The sequence below is a fragment of the Rhipicephalus sanguineus genome, chromosome 2, assembly GCF_013339695.2.
Source record: "Rhipicephalus sanguineus isolate Rsan-2018 chromosome 2, BIME_Rsan_1.4, whole genome shotgun sequence".
In the NCBI taxonomy this organism is placed as follows: Eukaryota; Metazoa; Arthropoda; class Arachnida; order Ixodida; family Ixodidae; genus Rhipicephalus; species Rhipicephalus sanguineus.
Window position 1 is genome coordinate 50,304,715 of NC_051177.1, and position 23,901 is coordinate 50,328,615.

The 23,901-nt window shown below is 49.5% G+C and overlaps 1 protein-coding gene across 1 annotated transcript in view; it reads left to right on the forward strand.

Annotated features, from left to right (window-relative positions):
* Window positions 1-314: 314 nt before the first annotated feature.
* Window positions 315-23,901, forward strand: part of LOC119382922 (uncharacterized) — a 55,838-nt gene continuing 32,251 nt past the window's right edge. Inside the window, exon 1 of the mRNA XM_037650837.2 lies at window positions 315-604. Within this exon, the coding sequence (XP_037506765.1) occupies window positions 578-604 (27 nt within the window). The 5' untranslated portion in view covers window positions 315-577. The remainder of the gene's footprint in view (window positions 605-23,901) is intronic.

Below are 23,901 nucleotides of genomic sequence, written 5' to 3' on the forward strand. Positions count from 1 at the left end.
GCGTTTGACGCCCGGGCCTTTTGCAACGCGACCCGGTGACGACGGCGCGCGCTTCTTGTCGTCGTCGTCGTTTCGAGGAGGACGGAAGAGAGAAAACGACGGGGGGGGGGGGGGGGGGGGGAGAGACAGGCATCAACGTGGAAGGGCGGGCGAATCGGCCGACCCGACCTTCGCTCCGGGCGGCTCGTGTCATGAACGACTTCGCGCGCGGCGGCTCTTACGTCGCTGCAGACTCCTTTCTTCTCGCTACACTACCACCACACGCCGGCACATCGTCCTTTCTCGGCAACACCCCCCCTCCTCTCTCCCTTCCAGCCCGGCGCGCGGCGGTGCTGCTGCCTTCCGAGAGAGCTGTCGCCGCCGTCCGTGGTGGAAAAAAAGCGCGCCGGTCCAGTCGCCGCTCGGACATCGCTCAGCAGCGGCAGCAGCGTTCCGCCGACCAGCGTCACCCTCCAGCGGAGTGAGCAGCGAGAGCCCGCCGTGCTATACCACGCGCTCTCTACGCCCTGCGAAACCCGTGCACACATATACAGCCACCCGGCCAGCCAAAGGCAGGCAACCAACCCTCAGAGGAGAAATGCTCCCCACGGCGATGCTTCTCCACGTGAGTGCCGGCCCCTTTGCCTCGTTTCGAACGCTTTAACTTGACTCTTCCTCTTCTTCGTTTATATATCTGGTTTCTTTTTTTCCTTTTCCCGCTTTCCTTGCCTAGGCGACTGCTACTTTTTCTTATACGTCTTTTTTCTTTAAAGTTCGCCGCTGCCCTCACATGTTGTCGCGTGCGCTAAAGACGGTCGTTGTCTCCGTGCTTCGATGGGTCCTGCTCTGGTAGAGACGACAAGGAAGCGAACGAGAGTGTCTGTAATTAGGAGCGATGCCCAGAAAGGGGCACTGCGCAGTTGTCTCTCGCCTCTCGTGATCATCGAGAAAGAGCCAGTATACTGCAACGATTAATTCGGCACGATTAGATTGCTATCTTATCGTCTGTACATTCGTGACTACGACCGATTCAGGTCGCAACGTTGGCGAAGTCCAAGGCGAATCAGTGACGAAACGTGAGAAGTAATGACATTGGAATAGAATCGTCGCATGCTCCTTATTTCTTGTCGCCCACCTCTTACGGCCGGGTGATTTTGGAGGTGATAACGCTGCCAGGGCGCCTGCTCATCCATTCAGGAAGAGTGGAATAGAACATGATTAGGAACAAATTAACATAATTTCGCGTAACTGCACTTCGGTATTAGTTTATCGCCGCCTGGATATCACGTTAACCGCTGTCTTTAGTGTCGTGCGCCCTCAGTGCCTGTCCAGGAGTACTAACACCGTGCCCAGGAGGAAGCAGTCTTAGGTAAGAAAGTTGTGTGAATGCGCCTTCAGATATCCTAGAGGAGCTGTCAGGGTAACTCATTGAGGATGCTACCGGTTCGTTGAACTGAAGCGAGTGCGTTGTCAGCAGCTTTGTTTTAAAAATAAAGCGCGCACTCCCCATTCCAGAAATAAATGTTAAATCTACAAATTTTCACTCTTCGGGCGCGTACGAATCCTCCATTCACAATATTAATAAAGATTTGCCAGTATTTTTGTTAATCGAAACAGTAGGCGCAACACAGCGCAGGCTTGGGAACGGTTTAAATTTCAGGAAAATTGTAGCACATGGCCAATTTTAAATGCTTGGCCACCTATAATGAGACGTCTTTGGGTCACGACTGACGACGAAGCTGCATGCGCAAAGGCTCCTAACGAAAGCGAATCTGGATTATCGGAGGATAGCTATAAGGTAAGCTAGTTGGTGTTGATTCATCTTCAAAAGTGCGCTTAGTGAACGCAGACACAAACGAAAAAATACTGGACATAAGGCATAAGGCCCCCTTCGCATTCTCGCCCTGCCCCACCTGTCTTTTTTTATGAGCACCTGCGCATGCTCGTCTGACACACCCCGTGCTTGTGGCTACGTTTTTCACAGACAATAAACCAGTTGGTAGTTTGCGCTCGTTTGTGTCTGTGAACACTAAGCGCACTTTTGAAGATGAATATCGGAGGATATCGCATTGTCTGTTTGGTTTTATCTCATGCAAAAAAAAAAAAAAGGCTCTGCCCAGTTCAAACGCAAAATCATCTCGAACTTGTTTGCGTTGTCCTATGGGTTTAAAACAAAACGCGAGCTTCAGTCACTGGACACGGATAGAATTCTGGCGTGAAAACCATCGTAAATGAAACAGTGCAAAAGACAGGACAACACCGGACCGACTATGCAGGTGCATGCTATTGACTGGTATATCAAAGTGATCGTCAATGTTCGCTGGAAAAGTTTGCCTGTGTTGTCCAACTCAATTTCCTGTCTTCTTCACTCTTTTATGTGTATATTGGTTAAACCAATAAGAACAACTTCGTGCTCTTGTGCAGCCATTTTATGGCCTTATTTGGTCTCCTCACCAGCAAAAGCGTTCATGTGACGAGGAACTTTATTGTTGTATGTCGTGCCACTGAGAGTAGACAGGAAACGATCAAAATTTTCAGCTTCATTTTCTTTAGATCTGTAAATCGGCAGCTTCCACTTCTGAGGTCAACTTGCTTTAAAAAAAATAGAGACAAGAACACAAGGGCGTGGAAATTTGCAAGATCTGTTGACTAGGGAAACATCCTGTTACTCACTTTGTACAGAAAATAAAGTAAAAGGCCGCTGACGTTTTTCTAAACTTTCAATATGGATTCGACGATTGAACTTTGCCGCGATCGTCGCGAGATTCAACGATGGATAAACGGTAAACCACAGCGCGTTAAACAACAGACAGCCGCAGAAAGAAGGCCCACGCAGAACAGTCTACGTCCTGCTTCGGCGGTCAGCTATTGTCCAACGGGCTGGTATTTATTTGCCTATTAAGCAAGACCAACCAACCAGAATTTTCGCTTTAGTCATGGAGGAATAGGGGTGACCGTGTCACACTGTGCGCAGTCCCGTCTACCGTTTCTTAAGTTTCGCGCCAAGCCTGCAGCTATATAGGTTGGACTCTCAATCGTTGAGGCGTGGCATATCATTAAAGCAGCTACGACGTGCGTAAGCCAGTCCTCGATTATCTTGCTTAACTGAGAAATGTTACACTTAAGCTGTTATCTTGATGGCATTTAGGCGTGCCGAAATGTTATACCTAAACCGTTATCTTGATGGCATTTAGGCGTGTCGATGACTGACGGGTATAGGCGCTGTCTAGCCATGCGCATGCGTAGATGGTTATTCTGTCGTCCTTTTTTTTTTCCACCGCTCTGAAATATTTCGGTTGATCTTTGGTGCTGGTGTACCTTTGTCAATCTCCTTGCGTCCGTGTTTTGTTCGCGTAGGCGTGGGCAGAGTTCCCCGTCAGGGGGCAAAATTTCATAGCAGCACCCTCCCTCCGTCACTGGTCGAGTCCATGCTGCACAATGAATGAAAAAAAGAAAAAAAAGAAAACGAGGCGATGACGTGCTTCTTACAATGGCCTGCATTTGCTCTCTGGCTTATCGGTAGTAAAGATGAAAAATAAAAAGTTCTCGGAATGGAACATCAGGGGCCTTCGGCCGCCATTATCATGAAAAACCTGCGTGGCCGTAACCCTGCTCTTTAAACAATGAGGGGGCTGGCGCAGACAAACGGCGCCGACTTTCTGCCCCGTTTTTGGTGACATAGGGGGGGGGGGGGATGGGGGCAGACACCCCTCCTCCGAAGATATCATCAATCTTCTTTCTCGCATAGTCTCGCGCTGTTACTGATTACCAGCGCCATTTTCAGCCGAAGCTCTACCCTTTGATACCGGCGAGGGCTGTTGACGGTTTTCGTATACAGAAAGCGGTAGCGATCAACTGACGTCCGTGTTTCACATTGTATAACGCCTGTGGCAATAAAAGTGCCGGTTCGCGTCGTATACGCTCAGCTTAGTGAAGAAGTCCCGGCGATTACGTCGGGGTTCGATTAAGCAATCGATCGCTTTAGCGCAGGACGCAAATGTACCACGTTTGATCCGATTCGCTTGATGGCGACCTTCGGCTCGGGGAGGATCGTCGTCATAAGAGCGAGGCGCGACCGCCTAACGTCGCGTTTCGCCCTGACCCTTTCTTCGCCAAGCACACAATGTTTTGAAGATGTCGCATCCCAAACGCTCCGGGTGATAACAGAAGCGTGCAGCGTAGCAGCTACTGGTGGATAGAGTAAACTGAAACCGAATTCACACGGTTTCTTTCGTATCACAGCTGTACACATCGCAACGCTCCCTCTCAAAAGCATTTATTTTGCCTGTTCCCAGAAAGGCAGTGCTTCTGTGAAGTTCGCGGGTTCTTAGTGGCCAACTTCAGCAGGTTGTCCACTATCTAGGGACGTAGTATATATAAATAAACCAGGAGTGGGAGGGGGGGGGGGGTATGTTTTTAGGCAGTATAGTGCATTTGCGTGATGTCATTGATGCCTTACGCGCCAATTTATAACTTTCACTTCGCTTCTGAGAGAGAGAAATGTTTCTGTGGAAAGCTGGCTATTCGTCTAACATGCTACTCCAGGTGCTGGGTGATGAATATGATATACACACTGATTCGCTTCTGGTAATTAGCCGAAACCAAATTCCGCCTGTTTCAAGTGCACCTTCCCAACGTCTAGTACAATAACTTGACGCTTGTAGTCAAATCGATGCGAATAGACCAATGCGAGTACGTTAACTTGTAGCTTTAGACATTCGACCAAACGTTCTATATATGAAGACTGGCTCTAGGTTAAGACAATCAGATAAAACCGCAGTGCTAGACGCTTTTCCGTAAACACTTTTCCGCCGTATATTTCGAAATTAACTCACAGCAGCTTAGTCAATAAGGCGATCAACTAAATGGATGCTAGTTTGTACGTACAACATACTGCTCCTGTACGCAAGTCAGGAAGGCACGGGGGTCAAAGAAAAAAAAAAGAATTGACCGTTTTCCACTACTGGACTAGTGGCAAACCGTCAATCTTCCATTCTGACCAGACGGCGTCAGCATGCAACGTCCACCGAACCCCAAGGTTTTCTTCTGCACAGCACAGCGTCGAGTGGCCTACGTAATTTCGAGCCACCGTCAGCGCACTTATCGAATCCAGCAGCACTCATCGCCGTACATTTACGTCAAGGCTGGGGGTTGCGAGCACGGCCTAATGCCTCTCATTATACGCCAGTGTCTTGTTAGAGTCCGCGCGTTAGTCGTAAAACCGCTCCGTAAACAAACTCTCTCCGGGCATAGGCGTGCGCAGGGCTGTCCAGGAGGGGGCCAAGTTTCGCCGCAGCAACCCCCCCCCCCCCCTCTCGGTAGAGTCCGAAAGAAAACGAGCTCCGCAATGGATGCACAAATGAAAATGAAGCGACCACGCGCTTTGCACAAGCGCCTGTCATCGGTCCCCGCTTTTCCGGGGTAAAGGTGGGAAATATACAGTTCTTTGAATGCAACATTATGTGTCCCCGGTCGCCATTATCGTCAAACAACATGAGTAGCCATAACCCTGAGCATTAAAAAATGTCGTGAAAGGTTTGACCGAGTAAAGGTATGGGCAGAATTACCTCCCCCCCCCCCCCCCCCCCCCCCCCCCGCCTTCCTGTGCGCACGCCTATGTCTCCGAGGTCTTCCCGTCACCGAAACAACGGCGCCCCATGGTCAAGCTCCGTCGCGCCGTGTCCGTTGGCGTCCGACCGATCACTGCCCCTTGACCTCTTTCGCCAACGCTGCATTTTTACGCGGGAGGGAATTCTTCTGCTCGAGCAATGTTTCATAGCCGCGGAGTGCGTGCGCAGGGGTAAAATGCCGTGCTCCGGCGTAAATCAATCGCTTTTGTATTCCTTCCTCATTCTCCTTCTTTCGCGTGTGCCTGCTACGAGATACTTCGAGTCCGGACAGATCATTCATCCGTGCCTCTTTAATGCCTCTCCACGGTCGCGCTGTGTAGAACCTGCCCCTTGAGAGTGGTCTTGCGTGGTCGCGCAATAATTTCTCGCTGGCGTCAGTTACCGCGCACGGATGACTGCGTTAGCGCGATCCGTGGATGGTGGTTGGCCAAAACGACCAAGTTTATCTGTTCTTTTTTTTTTCTATTCTGTTGCGCAAGAGAACGACTCCTTTCTTCATTTTCGGGCGAAATGCAAGAACGAAGACAGTAAAGCGAAGGCTCCTTTTGCCCCTTCGCTCCTTCTGTGCTGGTGCCGGGGCAGCGGTCGTCTGGCTGATTACACACAGCTTGTCTACTGGACATCTGTACCTGAGTGTACGCCTGAATGGACAACTTAGAGTATTGGCAATGTGTAATCGAGCACGTGGGGCAATCGGTGTGTGAGCATTCTTGGCCAATTCAATCCATGGATGTGTGCTCGAACGGATTAACGATAGGCCTCTGAAATGATAAGCAGATATGATCGAATTACGGCCGGCGAGAGAGAGTGAGAGACGCAGAGGTAGGGAATTCCGGTCGGAGTTATCATTAACCTAACCAATCTCTATAGTGTTTGAAACGCTACATAACCACTGCAACGAGCAGCCAAATCGTTAAGTTATCACGCTCCACAGTATACCTACGCCTACTCCTTTACCATTGGCTTGTGCGCCATCGAAGCGTAGCGAAGGGACGAAATCAGTAAGATGGGCGACGCAGACAGATGACCCGAAGCTGCTACCGTAGATACTCCGTTTCCCAAATCCTTATTTTTTTTTTTGTTCGCAGAACCTGTTGAACGAGAAAGGCACATGCTGAGACTCAATCTCGTTCCGTTTCTTGTGAGGCCCGGGGGCTTCAAACAAGCACGCGCATCCCCTTTGACTGCGCCGACGCCCTCCTGTTCGTTTTTTTCCACGAAGAAAAGAAGGCCAGAAATTGGCCCAGGAAGGTGTTTCTATGTAGCGCAGTTGCCTAACTCTGCGAGGGTGGGAATAACACGCATCCGGCATTGACAATCCGCGGGAAGCGGAGACTGGAGCTCGCTTAATATTTCGAGCACGACCGCGGACAGCGGCGATCGCGAGTCCGCTAGGCGTTGCCCGGTCAGGACAGTTCGCTAAACGTCACGATTGTGCCTGTGGAGTTAAAGAACGACAAGCTGTAAAGAAACGAAGGCTGTACGCTGGCTCGCCGAGTAAAGTGAAAGCTGTTGAGCCTACTATGCGAGCCTGCTGATGAACATCGTAGTGTGGTCAGCGTAATATGCTCTGTACATTCGTTTATTTATTACTCCGTTGAACGTGTACTCATTTGCGACAGCTCGTCAAAAACATGTCCGGTAACGGGGAGCGAATAAAGAATTAAATAAAACGAAATGATGATTATGATGACGATGACGATGCGTGAGATGACTTACGGCGGATTTAGGAGACCACGTGATTTCGTTAGCCAATAGCACACACTCGCGCGCTTATACAGCGTCGTTGTTCGGTTGTGTTCACGGTTTGGAACTGGCTGAACCTTTTCACCGTAGTGTAGTATTTATGACGTAACTGGAAAGAAATTAAAACGAAAAAAAAAGCAACCTGTCGCTGGTAGGGACCGAACCTACAACCTGTCAAAAATTTCTGTAGCTAACTTCGTGAGCGATGAAGCTTGTATACAGGAACGTGACTGCGAGGAACGTTAACAGTGCTTTCTTGTATTTGTGTCATTCGCGGTCGAACCCTCAACATCCGCAGCTGAAAGCCGTTTCGAATGAGCCAGCCGAACGGGTCATCTTTCGGAAGGACAGTTTGTTGGGCAAGTTGGTCTACCATCCTTACAAATAAATATAACGCGAAAAATTAACACACACACACACAAAAAAACACAGACGCCCGTTCGTCTAGCGCTCGTCCTCGTCTGTGTTCTTCTTCTCTGTGTGTTAATTTTTAGCGCTACATTTATTTGTAAGGAGACTCATCGTTGCACGGTTATATCCAGTCACCTCGTGTATGTGCCACGCGAAGCGGGACCGGACGATTGCGCTCATGCAAAGCACAGCCGTGGAAATATGTAGGAAGCCGGATCGTTTGATTAACGATGTGCAGACGCGTGCCTGCATTTGGCCGATTCCCACTCGACCGCTTCCAGATTTCCGCGCTCTTCCTGTCCGCCGCGTATTTTTGGCGACGATATAGAGCGGTACTCCTTGGCGCGCAAACCCGTGTTGCAATGTTACTTCGTGCCTGGGCGAGACTGCGCTACCAAGCGTGTGGGAAGAAGCCCTTGATGGTTTGCCGCAGATGTTCCGAGTTATACCTTCTGCGGTGCTTGTACGATTTTGCTTCTTTTTTTTTTCACTTCGCTTGCTTCGCTTACCCAGTTAAAGGCAGAATTAATAGCCTCCTCGGATCGTGCGCGAAACAAAATACGCGGATCGAGATTGGCTAAGCGATAAGAAAGATAAGTACACTTGGTGATTACAATATTATGCGTGTTACGAAAAATCATTAAAAAAAAGTGGAGCGATGAATCGTCAGGTCGAGCTCTAATTCTTTCCCGGCTTTATTCAATATATTATAGAGGGAACGTGCTTCGTATAGGCTGTGTTTACAACTAAGCGTTGAAAAGGCAGTGCGCGCCGTTTCGGGCGTAAAATGTGGCGCTTTTAGACCAGTTCGCGTTTCTTGCTTTGTGTAACCCAATGTAATTTGAATACCACAAAAACTGAGGACAAGTTACTGATGTAATGTAGGGCTAGAACTAACCCAGAGTAGTATTAATTAAAATGCCTGAAACTTAACGACAGCGCGACCGAAGTGAGGATCGTCTATGTGCTCCTTGCGAACGCAGCAGTAACTCGAGGAGAAGGGACGTAATTCTTTCGCTATACGACTCTTGTTAGTGCGCAACATCCGGTATGTATACGCAGCTGTGGCCAAGGCTTGTATACAGTTACGACTGTGTAAAAAGCAACATAATGGTGCCATCATCTACCATGCGACAATCACCACGCACTAAAACCATTTTTAAAGGCTTGTCGATCGTCCCACGAGTTGCAGCAGTACCTTCGTAAGCACGTTCTATTGAACCGCAAAAGAGATTTCACGCTTGGCGCTTAATGCCGGGATATGTGATTGAATGAGGGTCTAAAACATCGAAATCCCACGGCCGTAGCCACGGGAATCGAACTTGCGACCTTGTGCTTAGGAGCGCAACACCATAGCCACAACGACGGTTGGTTTAACTTATATGTTTGCATACCGAACTGGGCAACACACATAGCCGGGGCAAGGCGCGGCGGTGCTCTACAAACCGCGGCTGTCTCCAACTGGGTCATTCTCGTACACACTGGGGCGCTTTCCCTTTCGTTGTGCCCAACTTCCGCCGCCACTGCGGTCGCCGTGCGTGGAGAACCGCGTGTCGCCGGTGCATGCTCTCGGAAGCGTAAAACGCGGGCGTTTCCTCCGCGCGCGGCCGCTGGGGCGGGTTTCCCTGCGATCCGCACCGCTTGAGCGGCGCAAGCCGTCTGTCACACCTGCACCGCACACGGGCCTTCCATTGTTTACTTTCTATCTCTGTTTTTTTTTCACCCGCTATTTGTGCTGCTTTTTCTTTTTCTCTTGCCATCTCCCGCTTCGTCGAGTGCTTAAAGACACCGAGAGAACTGGTTTCTCGTCTCCTACAACGGCAGCAACAACACTGAGTTGCTTCTGCTTCTTTCTCGCAGTGGAACGACAGCAGATTCGAGACAATCGTATATATAAACTGACTTTGCCGCCGGCATAGTGCAAAAGCATGGGCTTGCCAACGTTGTGGGCGGTGGTACTCTCCTCGAGAGAGTTCATGGGAGGTCGGGATCCGAAAACGTTGTTTTGCATTTCGCGAGATCCACCAATGCAGATACAAACACCCGGTCGACGCACAGTGCGTACTAAAATGATGGTATACGACGAAGAAAGGAACGTACGCAACTCGGGTGCCTTTGTGTACGACGTCCTGAAACATGAATGCAACCCAAGCGTGTTTGCGTTGCTTTGGACAGTTAAATTCAGTGTGCGTGTGTGTGTAGTGTCTGTCTGTGTGCGTGTGTGTGTGAGAGAGAGAAAGATAGGAACGCTAAGGAAAGAAGGCGGATGGAGAGGCCGGCATGAGTACAGCTTGCTAGGCCAGGCTGTGTAAGGGGCTCGAAGGAACGACAGAGATATGGTAGGAAAATGAATGTGCTATGGCAAGGACGATTAGGATAGCCGTCGCACTTTCTATTGTTCTTGCGCAAACTGCTTGACACATCCACCTTGAAGGAGAGGAGTTCTACAGTAGCCAGCGGACTGTCTACGGCCTGCGCGCCATACGTGTGCTCGCATTGCATTTAATGTGCATATTACGTGGTGATTACTTGTTTACAACGTCAGGCGTCTTTGTTTTCTGAATCGGTGCGCCGCCATCGATGACTCTAGAAACTGTCAGTGCCTCTCCCCCTTCTCCGAATGCGGGTCATAAGAGACACAAGTCGCTAGCGCCGCCCGCCGCATGCCATCTTCTGTTGCAAGGACGTCTTACGGCCACCTTTGCCACCGCGAAACGTGTTTCCGATTTGATATGGTCATGGCGAATAACGACTAAGCGATGCTCTTTTGTCGACCCATCCCTGTCTTCTCTGTTTACTCTGCCATTGTGTCCTTTTTATGCCTTTCACGGGGCTTCATCGCTATCGTGTTGCGTCGAACCTCCAAGGCTGCCTGCAGTTACACGGTTGCGAAGAATTGTACGCGCGGACATAAAGGAACATCGCGTTGCCTGCGCTAAACGCTCGTACAACTTGTATAGAGATGACGTACTCTTGCGCAAACATGTCTCGCGCAGTCGTCAGTTTGAAGAGGTGCCCGCACATTTGTCGTGCATCGGGAACGAATCGAGATTAGAGTCTCTGAATACGTCATATTGCGCCAGTTCCCACGAAATGCCTCAGGCAAGGTCACCAACGCAAACACCTACCTACCTCACTAATGCCTATTGAGTATGCCTCTGTCAGTTTCATGTACAGTTTTGCATACGAGAGCATAACATGGCGTACGCCCTCCACGATTTGTGAACGGTGAAAAGTGAGCGGTAGTGTTGTTTGTTCGTGCGTTTGCTAGGGTTAGTGAATATTTGCTGTGCACAGTGTCTGTTTTCTTTACTCGTCTGTTTGTTTGCAGACGGACATTTCTATGCACTGTAAGCCTAAGAGAGACTGAATAGCGGGAATCACTCCCGAATCGCGTCGACGATGACAGCTGTCATCCAGACTTCTTGAAAAGGCTTCACCACAATGCTTCTGTTATTCAAAATGACGGCGCAAAACTTGTTCGGATATATAAACGCAGCGCCACGAGCGGGTATAACATGAGCACATCTACACTCCAAGTCGGGGGAGTGATTTCCTTTAGGATACGCTTCTCAAGCGACAACCTGAACCGCCGTTGTGTCATCAGCCTCTGCGCTAATGATCTATAGCTAGTACCCATGTGATTCCCAAAACGATGCACGTACATCCTTGGATAGTCACTGGCTGGTTGTTAACTGCAGTTCCTATTTTTTGCATATGCACGACTCAGTCATTACCTAACTACGCGAGCCCGCGAGAGAAGTTATCAACTAGCCCCTGGCTACTCAATCCCCGGCTACGCTAACGGCCTGGAAGTGCTCGTGAGACATTAGCGAAGGAGATCGTATGACTCTCTTCCTTCTATAGAGTTTGAGCTATTACCGGTGCGGCATTCACACAAGTCATATCACTTATAACTGCAGCCGCGTGTTCTCGTCTCGCACTTTGTACCTAACACGGAAGGCCCGGACACGTGCGTTTTGACGACACTTACTACTAGTATGCGTAAACACACGGGAAATCAGCCGCGCGATAGCGGCACCGCTGTCCTGTGAGGCGTGGTATCGAGGCGCCCATGAAAACGCTCAAGTCTGTTGTCAAGGCTTTCGTCGCGAGGACTTCCGTTAGAATCTGGCCAGATACCAAAGAGCGGAATGGCGCTGGCGGGGTTTGACGAAGACGAGTCGACTAATAAGACAAGAAGAACGCCAGCTCCCTCTGCGCTGCTTTGATGCTGGTAATGTCCCCCGCGCCCTATTGTACGCTTAAGCAAGCTTCCTCTCATCTTTTAAAACTTTTTTCTTTACCTGGCGAGTACATCGGCTCCAAACGGCCACCACACGGCAACAACCAAGCGAGGTTTCTTTGTTAACGCAACGACCGTCGCATACGCGCGTCACGTAACGAGATGGTCGTCGCTAATGTTTTCACGGCGCCTTTCTTGCTTACTGACGTAAACACTACCCGCTGAAAAACTAATGTATACAGCGGGACGCAGGTGACCGCGGCGACTGGACAATTTGTCTTTCTGTAATTATTGTTTATTCACCGGAGACATGTTGTCTCCGCGCTATGCCGACGTGTCTGCAGGAAAAGCGCACCTGTTGGTGGAGGATAAGATTGGACGAACAAAACAATGGGAGGAAATAAATGAAGCAAAAATCGCCGCCCAAAAAGAAGAAAAGAGTGGCACACATGGCTGTTTACGATCACGTATTTTAATGCCCCGAACGGAAGAAGAACGGCGAGGATCGCTATTAAGTGCTTTGTGGCAGCGTCAGAAGCGGAGTGGAACCGACGTCGTCCTACAACAAAACCCCCTCCTTCCTCTGCCGTCCAAGCGGCTTCTTTTCTATGGAAGCTCTGGTACTTAGCCGCTGTGAATGTTAGGTCTTGGCATCATGCCCGCAGTTGTCTTCGTTTCGGGGCAACGGCTGTGGGGCAGTTTCATGACAGGTCTTAGCATGTAGGGGATATATTTTTCTTCGGAGTTCGCGCTTTTCTTTGCGTGAGAGCTTATGTGCTCGATATCCTTGATCTAACTCTAACCTACACTTCACGGCAAAAACCTCTGCAAGCATAGTTCGGCAGGCGTCACCGTAATGAAGCCTGTGAGCATGTAAGTCAGCGCGGCGTGAGGCAGAAGGTGAAACAAAACTTCCCCCGCGTATAATACCGTCGTTCAAAATCACTTCCTCACTTTGAGATCTTAGCTACGACAGAAATGTATGGACGAGCTCGGGAAATGTTGAGCTGGCTTCCTCACATACCATTACTCTGCGTACTGTGCAGGAAAGCCTAGCTTAGGCGTTGAATGTCATTTATATGACAGTTAGAAGTGCGATAAAAAGGTGCTAGTGAAGGCAAGAGACCTATCGATACTTTCCTACTGATACAGTGTGCGTGCCACTTAACTTAGGAAAGAAGTTGTATTGTTTCAAGCAAAGCATACCCTTGCTTGAAAGGGTATGCCTTGCTTGAAACCATGCCACCAAGTTCGTGTCATTCCTGGCAGGCACCGCGCGGGCAACAACAACAACACGACAATAAGCACACGCGCATAGATTTACAACTGCTATCACGACCCTGCAACGGCATGACCTGAGAAAGTTCATATGTCAACCGAATAAGTTGACTAGACCACCTTAAGCAGCGATCATAGTACAAAAAGTGCGCAGCTGTAGTCTCGGCAGTAGCGAGTGTCATCAAAATTTTGCGTTGGCACAACGACGTATTCAGGGTCATCGAGTATTCAAATATGCACGCGTATGTTGTTCACGTAAGGCCGCCTCCGTACTTCCTGTTGTGGTACGGAAGAAACTTTCCTTAAACGAAATGACTAGACGTGATTCAAGAATGAGTTTACGAAGCTTCGAAAAGTGATTAGCTTCAGAGTTTCACGTCATAATATCTAATTAATGCCACACACTTTATACCTTGACTTCTCGTTGGTTTCCTCACAAGCAACGCTTCTTGCCCGCTAATTGAAAGCAAGTGAAGTTTCCATGCTTGTAAAAATAAGCCACAAGTAAGTGAGAGATATAACAGACGTCATAGAAGGCATGCACGCTGGGCTGAGCTGTGCTCGCGATGTCGAAAACGGCCGACACATGTCAAGGACACAGAGCGCATCGCGATGCGCTTGGTCTTGTAGTAATTGTCGTTTATATTTGCGTCGCTGTTGTCGCCTGTCATTTCGTAAATAAACGCGGGGATGCCTCTGCCTTTTCAGGGTCCTTCGCGGGGAGGAAGCAGTGATGCGTGGATATAGGCGATCTCGACCTCAGCACAATCTTGCGCGCCTCGCGCTACAAGTTCGACCCTGTCGGGATCTCCGACACGTCGTCGAGCGTGACGCTTTCGCGTCGTTGAAAGCGCCGCCATTACTCTGTTTGTTTTTTTTCTCCTTCGAATGAAACACCGTTTCCTGATACCTCGTTCTGACCGTCTTTCCCGAATTATAGCTACAGGCATCTCTTGGTCGCTGGGTGCGCGTCCGGAAAGCACGTAGTCACTCCTCCGTCATTCATTCGCTCCCGTCTCGGTTGCAGAGGTCCTTCGGAAATCGAACCTTGATACGTCGTCCGCGTCGCCGCTGCCAGTAGCAGCTCTTGTCCGCGACCCGGGACGACCATTGTTTCGCGGTGTGCCTGACACACACGGTGGCAATGCCATCGCCGATAGAAGACAGGCCTCGATGGGTTGTCGATAGTGCGGGAGACGGATGATACGACCTTGCTTGGCGGGGCGCTCCGCGCACACACGCACACACATCTATCTCGAGTATGAGGCGCGGTGACGCGCGGTTTCGTCGTGATTGGTCGCTGTCAACGCCGCGATCGAGCGAGGCTGGTATGTCTTGTGCCTGTAAAACCATGCAGCGGTGATGATGCTATACGGCTGGCATGCAGCGACTCATCAATGAGTAAAGCCTAAAAGCGGTTGCACACTTGGCGAAAGGTTAAGAACAGGGCGGGAAATGTGCGTGAAAACCGAAATCTGTTGATTTGCACAGCTAATAGGGAGCTTTCGACTAGCGTACGCTAAGTTAGCGTTAGCGTTTGCGGCCCGCTATTTCCGTCACTTAACGGGAGCCCGCAAACGGTTAGCATATAACGCATGCGCAGTTGCGCAAAAAGCCAACGCAAAGCTTTGAGTACGTTATTCGAAAATTTCCTAATGATATAGCTTACCAGCCGCTGAAGAATCACGAACATCGAACACATGTATGCGTACGTGTACGCAGGGTTATCCATTAGGGGTGTGCGTGCGGGGGGGGGGGAAGTCCCCCCCCCCCCTCTGCCTCCTCCCCCGCCAGCTCTTCCCGACACACTGATACCCTTACGATTAGAACGCAGTGTAAAGACGTGGTGTAAAATGGGGTGGGGGCAGGGGGCCTCCCCCATGTCCCCCCTTCCTGTGCGCACGCCTGTGTATATATGAACGAAATCACCTCCTAACATGACCCTTGTCTACGTAAAACAGTTCGTTACAAAAGGCGTGTTATCCCTCGAATCATAACGTAACGTAGGCTACGCAACCTCAACGGCCAATCAAGAACGAGGGATGATAATAGTTAGACAGAATCAGGAGAAGGTAATTCTATATTAATAATGCACAAGCCCTCCTCTGCTGACGCACTTAGCGTTCAGAATACTGCATAGTACTATAACGAAAATTAATGTAGAAACTGGTCGCCTTTCACTCCATCGACGTGCTATAGCGACGTCATGGCGCCTCCGCTCCTGCACAGAACAAGCTTTTGTCGAGTCGGCGAGGATGCCGGAGCGTCTGCGGGAGTGCGCGAATTGTCCTTGCGGGCTCGACATCTTAATCAGGTCGTACTTCTGCTCAACGACCGAGCCACGTATGTGACCGGTGACACCGTTCATATCCCCCCGTCTCCCTTGATAGGGGTAACGGTGGCCGAGTCCTGCGTTCAATTAAGTGGTCGGCTGGCTTCTCGGAAAGCGGCCGTCGATCGTAACGGGCTGTGGAGCGCTATAGCTGATGTTTATTCACTGGTCAGTGGAGGCTTGATCCCGTAAACATCTTGCTCAAGACCTTCCAGTAAACTATTGTTCTTCCGTCAGAGTTTGACCCCACCAGTCCTGTCACATTTCCTGGTGGTTTCTAACAAGGAATATGAGCATAGGCTTGTGCCCGAAAGCGGGGAAGGGGGGGAGGAGGTTGCATGGTCTGCCTTCTACACTTACTCAGCCGGACCTGTCCCATATTATTTAAAGAGCAGGGTTACGGCCCCGCAGATTTTAACACGAAAGTGTTTTATGCCGGGGTCCACGAAGACTTTCATGACGTATTTCCGTCACGGAATTACGTCAGAAAAATGAACGCCATCAACTGGCAAAGAAAAAAAAGCTATAAGAAAAAGTTGCGTTGACAGGGGTCGAACCCATGACGTCTCTGTCCGCGACGATGGTTGGCGGGCGTTTAGCCCACGGAACACATAACGGAGGCTACATGAACGCGCATTTTATTTTTTACATTTTCCTCTCACAGTGCTCTTGGATAGATGGATGGATGGATGCTATGAGCGTCCCCTGTATAACGGGACGGTGACATGTGTGCCACCAGGCTCGAAAAAAAAATTGCGCCGTTGTTACGACCGTCCCATTTTGCGCGTTTCCAATAGAAGTGTAATTTCGTCAACACTTTAACACACTGCGAGGTGCTGGCTTTAGACCAAGCCTCGCTCATAGCATTCATCCATATCGAAAAATAGCTCTCCGACGCTCGCCTGGCTCGCCCTGTGAGAAAACGGCCAGGCTAGAGGTAAAACACGATGCTCGTAGCGTTTCTCTTCGCGTTCCGCGACGCTTTGAAGGAGTGCATATCGAGTATCAGTGTTTATCAGGGGCGTAGCCAAGGGGGGGGGGGGGTTGGGGGGTTGAACCCCCCCCCCCCCGAAATTTTTCAGTTTTGCTTGCGGATATATACACGCACACATACAAACGCACGCACGAACATACATAAAGTATGGTTGAACCCCCCCCCCCCCCCCCCCCGAAAAAAATTTCTGGCTACGCCCCTGGTGTTTATTATGTGCTTGTTGATGCCCTATTTGCTTGGGCATACACCATATGCGGTGTACACGCATATGTTAAGAACTTCAGCTACCGCAAGGGTTATATCATGGTCATGGGCGTTAGTCGCCGGTACGGAGATGTGCCACTAGGCATCAGCGTGAGTGCGTCCACATCAAGCGGGGCTATATCTGCCGAACGACAGTAGACATTGTATACAAGTTCTCATATGCCAATGGACTATAAACAATTAACTACTTCAGTGACGACACGTTTCACTTTCGTGTTATGCCGATTCCTATGACAGAGGGATCAGCCATATTTTTCATGATAATGGCGGCCGAAGGCCCCGGATGTTCCATTCCGATAACTGTTTACTCCCAATGTTTACTCCCGGAAAGCCAGGCACCAAGGGCAGGTCAATGTGAGAATCATGCCACCGCTCAATTTTCCTTTTTTTTTCATACATTGTGAAGCATGCGGTCTTTTGGACTCGACCAACGAGAGGGAAGAGGGGGGGGGGGTTCGCTACGATAAAGCTTTGCACCCCTACCCCCCTCTTACGGGGAACCCTGCGCGCACCAGGGGCGTAGCCAAGGGGGGGGGGGGGGGTTGGGGGGGTTCAAACCCCCCCGAAATTTTTTAATTTTGATTGCGTATATATACACGCACACATACAAACACATGCACGAACATACATAAAGTATGGTTGAACCCCCCCCTCCCCCCGAAAAAAATTTCTGGCTACGCCCCTGGCGCGCACCTATGCATATGTCATTCTCTGATCGTAGACTTGTATGCAAACCCCGTTATTATTCGCTTAAAGCGTACAGACTCAAGGTGACCAATTAAGCGCACGCACTCACGCCCGATGACCTTGCGAAAGAAAGGATTTGTGAAATTGTCCCTACTTGTATCGCCTGAAATTATCGATTATTTTTGCTCCATAACGAAACCACCCTCAGCAAAGAAGGTTTTGAAAGCGTCGTTGCGCTTCTCACGGACAACTGGTCTTAGAGACAGACTCTAATCAGTGTCGCATTTTCTTTTCTCTCTATTTAAGTGTCCCATTTTAACGTTTCTGTTATCTTTTACTCCCCTTTCCACAGTACAGGGTAGCCAGCCGGTTCGAGAACTGGCTAACCTCCTTCACTCTAAAAAAAGAAAGAGAAAAAAGAGTATCTGTTACTCCTCTCGACACTTTAACTCTCTTTTGGGTGTCACGACTCTCCGACGAGTGTGTAACGATTTCCAAAGAGAGTTCACGTGTGTCCTTAAAGAGACTCGTATACGGGGCAAGTCAGGACTCACAAAAATAGAGCAAAATGACTTTTTTCTTTTCCTTAGAGTGCCGTGTTTTCGTGTGTTTCTGCCTTCTCCTCCTTGTTTCACAATAGCAAACAAAGGAATCGGAGGGGTGAGAGTTGGCCCACCTGCGAACACCCGTACCCTATTTCGTGGTATCGCACGAGAAAACTAGCTGTGTGTACAGTGGAAAGATCGCTCTAATACATCCGCTTCCTGGTTACCCCGGTTGCCGACCTCCCTGGTTATCGCGCCGCTGTTAACTTGCATTGCGGCGCCCGTGCTCGCATATCGGGCCATGCCGCCGTGGCCCGCTTTAACGCTCTAGAAAAGCGTGATTCCAACGTCCTCGCTTCGCTTTCTCATGACGCGAACGAAGCCAGCCTCACAACGTAGTTTTAACAGACGCCGCACGGTCACACAACAGTCCGCAGCGTCAGTTATATATGCGAACAATGGAACGGCGTCCATTAGTAATAGTGCGCAAAACCAGAGCTATACGGCATACCCGCACGCGAGTGAGTCAAGGACCGGAACGGTGCACCGGTGTGTGCATAACGCTTCCCATAAAAGGAGCGAGGCACTCCCAGGCTATCGGGATCCTTAACGACGTCCGGATCAGAGGCGTTGTGTTCGGAGCTTCGGTTTAGCGATCACCTTTTGGCCCGTCTTTCCGGTGCGGACCGATAAAGAGACGGCGATCTCTAAAGCTCGGAACGCTGCCATATTCTGCACCACAAAAGGTCATTAATACGGCCGCGTGTGTCTGTTTAGTCTGCCTCTTTGAACGCCCTGTGGTCAGCAAGCTTCGGCCGCTTCTGGAGCCTGGGCCGAGACTTCCGCAGCCCTTGAATGCGCGGGACACGCTTTGTACTCTCAGGGTCAGTGAAACCGATCTCACACTCCCTCTCTCTCTCTCTTTGCCATTTGTACTCTGTGTTGCATCTGCTTGTGGCGTATCTGTGTGAAAGTGAACACAACTGAAAAGATTATATCCGCCATGGCCCATCATCTGAAAACCTAGTAAGGATCATCTTATAAGAAGTGAACCACACCAGAGCCATTATTTCTGTCGGTTTTTATGTAAGCATGAACAAAAAAAGGTATCTTAGAACTAAAATTCGGGGAAAATATATCTAATGATGTATGGTAGAGCATGTATAAAAGCTAATAAAACTGTTATCACGACGAAATATATAACTTTAATTATTTTGGAAGGTAGTATAGTTTGTCTGACGGCTATGATGCATTTACTCACACATCAGCACTGGCTAAATGTTGGCTATTCTCTGTCATAACACTATAACAAAATGATACATGCATACTGCTATGTATCGCTCCAATAAACCCTACACGCATACGACGGTTTCGCTTAGGAAAATTCGCCGCAAACGTTTTTTTATATATAACGAAAATACATTTAATCTCGCACTTAATGCACGGATTTACGGACAGGAAAACGAATTTTCGAGGCCCTGTGTTGCCGGAAGAGTAGCATTATCAAAAAAATAACAAGAAGAAGACACAGAGCGTGAAGTGAAACAAGAAATGCATTTCTGACAGAGATAGGTGAGGTCTGACGCGCCAGCTACGTCGGTGGTAGAACGAGAACTTTACCAGAGAGCGAAGCCAAAGTCACGGAGAATGTCCGGACGGTAGTGCTGCTGTTTTTGCTCGCTAAATGGTTTTTCGTCAAACCTGACTTCACCTTGTTTCGGCGTCGTTTAGTGTAGCGCCCTACATAGGCGCGTGAGATCGCCGCGGAGATTATTGAAGAGTTCAACCTCCTCTCCCCTTTTCTGGCATGCGCAAAGAGGCGGCACGACGAGATAGCGCGCGTATGTGTACGAGAGCCGTCTTAAATGGGTCGCTGTTGCGTGATGCATGCCTACATCCGCCCCTGCGTTTCGTCCTTATGCACTGCAGCCCACATAGTTGAGGACAAAGAACTTCCGCCAATTGGATTTAAAAGCGTGAAGTTAGCGCGTGGGGTCGTATCGTATGAGCGGGAAGAAGGATGGCAATGGGGAGGCAATGCAAGGAGCCACACAGCACGCGACCTCCATGTGTTCCGTGTATTGCGGTTTGTATACCGACAAGAAAGCGCGTTGAATCGTGAAGAGAACGCGAAAGAAAATTGACGTGAATACGTCAAATACCTGGAAGTTATAAGAATTTTCGGTGAAACGTTGTACAAGCCTACGTGGGGTGTCCCAGCAAAGGCGAGACAATGTGTACGTATTATTTTTTAGTTATCTCTTTGCTAGTTAGTCGAGTTAAGGATGCACAAACATTGGAAAAAATGAACAGATGACCAAACACCGTGTAAGCTTTTGCTTACCCTTTCGTCAAACATGGCGGTAGTTAGCTGGCACAAGGCGCATATAACGACAAAAAAACCGAGATGAAATGAGATACATTGGAACGAAGGCTCTTGCGTCATGCTAAGTTTTTCAATCTCGGTTTCTACGGTTATTCTTGAGCGACACATGTCAAAAAGCTTTTGGTGCTCAATTCACAGGCGTCTCGTGAAAACGAAAAAAAAAAACAAAAAACAAAAAAGCGATAAAGCTCTAGAGACCCTAAGTTGGTTTTGCCACTAGCACTACGCGTCTCGCAGTGAAAGCTCTCTTGTGCACACTGAGAGCGATTGCCGATTGTCGAGTCCAGCGTACAGTGAACAGCTGTTACTCACACAGCTCATAGGCGTGTACACGGGAGGAGGGGGGGGGGAGGCTAATCATGCGAAGGGGGCGCCAATGCTACCCCATACCTTTATTCCCTCGTACCTTTCACGACATTGTTTATTGCGCAGGATTGGGGCTGCGCATGCTTTTTGACGATAATGCCGACCGAGGATCCCTGACGTTGCATTAAAAGAACTCAGTTTCCTTCCCATCTTTACGTTCATATTGAAACAGCGCAAAAGACGTAGGCCACAGAAAGACTTGACAACACAATATGAACGCAAACCAACTAGCCCAACTCTCCCTTTTCCCACCTTTACACCCAGAAAGCTGGGGACCAATGACAGGCCGTTGTGAGACACATTTCATCGCTTCATTATCATTTTTGCACCCATGGCGGAGTGAGTTTTCTGTCGGACTCGACCAACTGGGGTGGGGGGTTGGTCCCTCCTAATGGATATCCCTGCGCGCGCCGATGCGCAAGCGTTCTATGTAGCGTTTCCCACGTTACTGCGTGTTCGCGTCTCTTACAGGCAGAGGATGCTGCCAAACGAATATGATTACGGAAAGCGCGGGATAAAAACAAAAATAAGAAGAAAATGAACACTGTATTCCTTTTTGTATTGCTCTAGGTCTCAAGAGATTGAACGTTGCACTCAAGTTTAGCAGAAGCAAAAGTAAGCCATTCTCATCTTATAAAACTATGCATTACGTGTCGCACTGTGCAAATGTCCTTTCCAATTGGCCAAGACAGCCGTACTCTCTCTGTCGCCGTGTCAATCTGACGATGTAAGATCCATCACTTGCTCTATTTGTTACTCACTCGGAATGCGAAGTTGCGAAAGTGCGAATGCAGAAAGCAGTGGGAGAGCGAGGCACGTTATGCATGGTATGCTACTGCAGTGGACTAGAAGTAATACCAACTCCAGATATTCTACGAGGAATGTCACCAGTATAGTCAGGTACAACAAAAACACACAAACAGCTGATACTATTCAGGGAGTTCTTTTAAGAGGATGGATAGGTGGGCTTGTTGGTACTGCACATTGGAATAAAACTTACAGCGCAAAAAGAAAGACGCAGTACAAGGGATGGTATACAGAAACCGCAAGCGCTCTTTTTTAAAATTAGCTCTCGTAATAGCTGTCGATGTAAATAAAAATTTAATAAAACAATACGCGCACTGGTAGATCTTCTAAGAGTGGTTCTTTGGCTGCACAGCGAAATGCCTCGGCGCGCTATCGACAGTGCAGGAGATGTCGCCGTTTCCGGGGTAATGGTAACGCGGAAACGAACAGAATAATTCTTTCCGAAAACACAAGGCCCGCGTGCTTTTAGCAGCGACGTCACAACGAAGAGGTCGGCCGGCAGGCCGTACGTTTCGGTGCGGATTCTTGTACCATGGACGAAGCTGGGTGCGCCGACGTTTCGCGTTGTTTTTTTGCGAGAGCAATCGGCCTTCCCACAAATGACGTCACATTCAGAGCGCGGAGACCCATTCTGTTGTTCGCGCAGATTTGTCCTACCGCGTGGTCACCGCTGTGCGCCGTCCTTCAACATGCGTTCCCGAACACCGGCGCCGCGCTACCTGACGCGTAGTGCGGATGGCGTCGCCCTTCATCCTCCGCCCATCTATACACGAGAGATGCGCGCGCGTGCTCGAGCGCTTAGTCGCGCACGGCGCGCGCTCGGTCGCACAGGAGGCGCGTCTTCAGCGGCGTCCGGACGCGCCCGCCGACTCTGTGGGGGGTGCAGGCGATTTCACTTAACCCACATTTTCCGCCGGTAGACAGCGCGGCACCGCGTGAGGAGCATGAGCGTTCCATTGTGTGGCTTGCCGGGGACGTCCGACAGGCAGGCGCCGGTCGGAGGGCGCGCGGAAACTGAAAGGACAACGAAGAGAGCCCACGAAATATATAGCTTCAAACGAAATGAGGGTTAGCGAAAAGACGGGATAACGAGAGGGAAGAGATAAGTTGCACTAGCAGGGAGGGCACCATTTCAGCCTGTCATTGCAGCTTGGAAGAAAGATGTGAACAACACGGCGGAAGCTTAGACGTATATAGGCTCGGTGCTCCCGCGCCTCGCTAAATCAAGTGCAGCAGCAGCGTGCAAACTCATCAGAGACACATTTTACAAATATTTTCGTTTGTAAAAGCTGTCTATCATTGGCCAACCGCTTTCGCGAATAGCATGTCCAACGTCATGATTGGCTCTAGGACACTCGTACGAGTTGCTCTAGCGCGTGTACATTTGTTCTGCAAGCACTGCGTGGGCTAGGGCTTTTCGCTTGTGAGAGTTGTTTGGAAGCAGCGTTCGCTAGAGTAGTGCACCCACCATCGCTAGCGGCTGCCACCTGGTCTTATGAAGAGTAGCCTGGCCTGAGAGCTTTCTCGTGAAACACAGCTGCGCTCAAGTCGTTTCTTGCTGGCCTGTGTTCCGGCAATTACCGCTCACGATATCAATCAGTCTGATAATGAGATGGCCTCCGCGGGGATAGCCAATCTCTTACAGGATTCTGGTATATAGGGGAAATTTTGTTAGCTTGGCTGCGGGATCGTATGAAGCCCCTGAACGGAAAGAAGATCCAAGTGTCGTGTACACGCTCGAAAGGCAGCCACGAAGGGACGCTTTTATGTTGTTTATGTTTTTATAAGTATACGGCGAAGCTTTGAGATGGCGGACCCGGTCATATTAATTTCAAGGGACATTTATTTTGTTAGAACCATCGCTCGTTAACCTGAATTGTTTTCCCAAATAGCATGTTTGATATTGCGATTGGTTGACATTTGCTCTTACTGACCGCTCCAGCATAAACAAACAGTTGCCCGCTGTGGTAACTCAGCAAGCTAAGGTGTGGCGCTGCTAACGTCAAGGTCACTGGTTCGATTCCAGACCATGGGGCCATGTTTAGATGGGGGCGAAATGAAATAACACCCGCGTATTTAGATTTAGATGCACGTTAAAGAACCCCAGGTGGTCAAAATTAATCCGAAGTCGCCCACTATGGCGTGACTCATAACCACATCGTGGTTTCTGTACGTAAAACACCGGCGATTATTTTTATACAAAGAGTTGCTTTGTTAACACGGGCTCCGG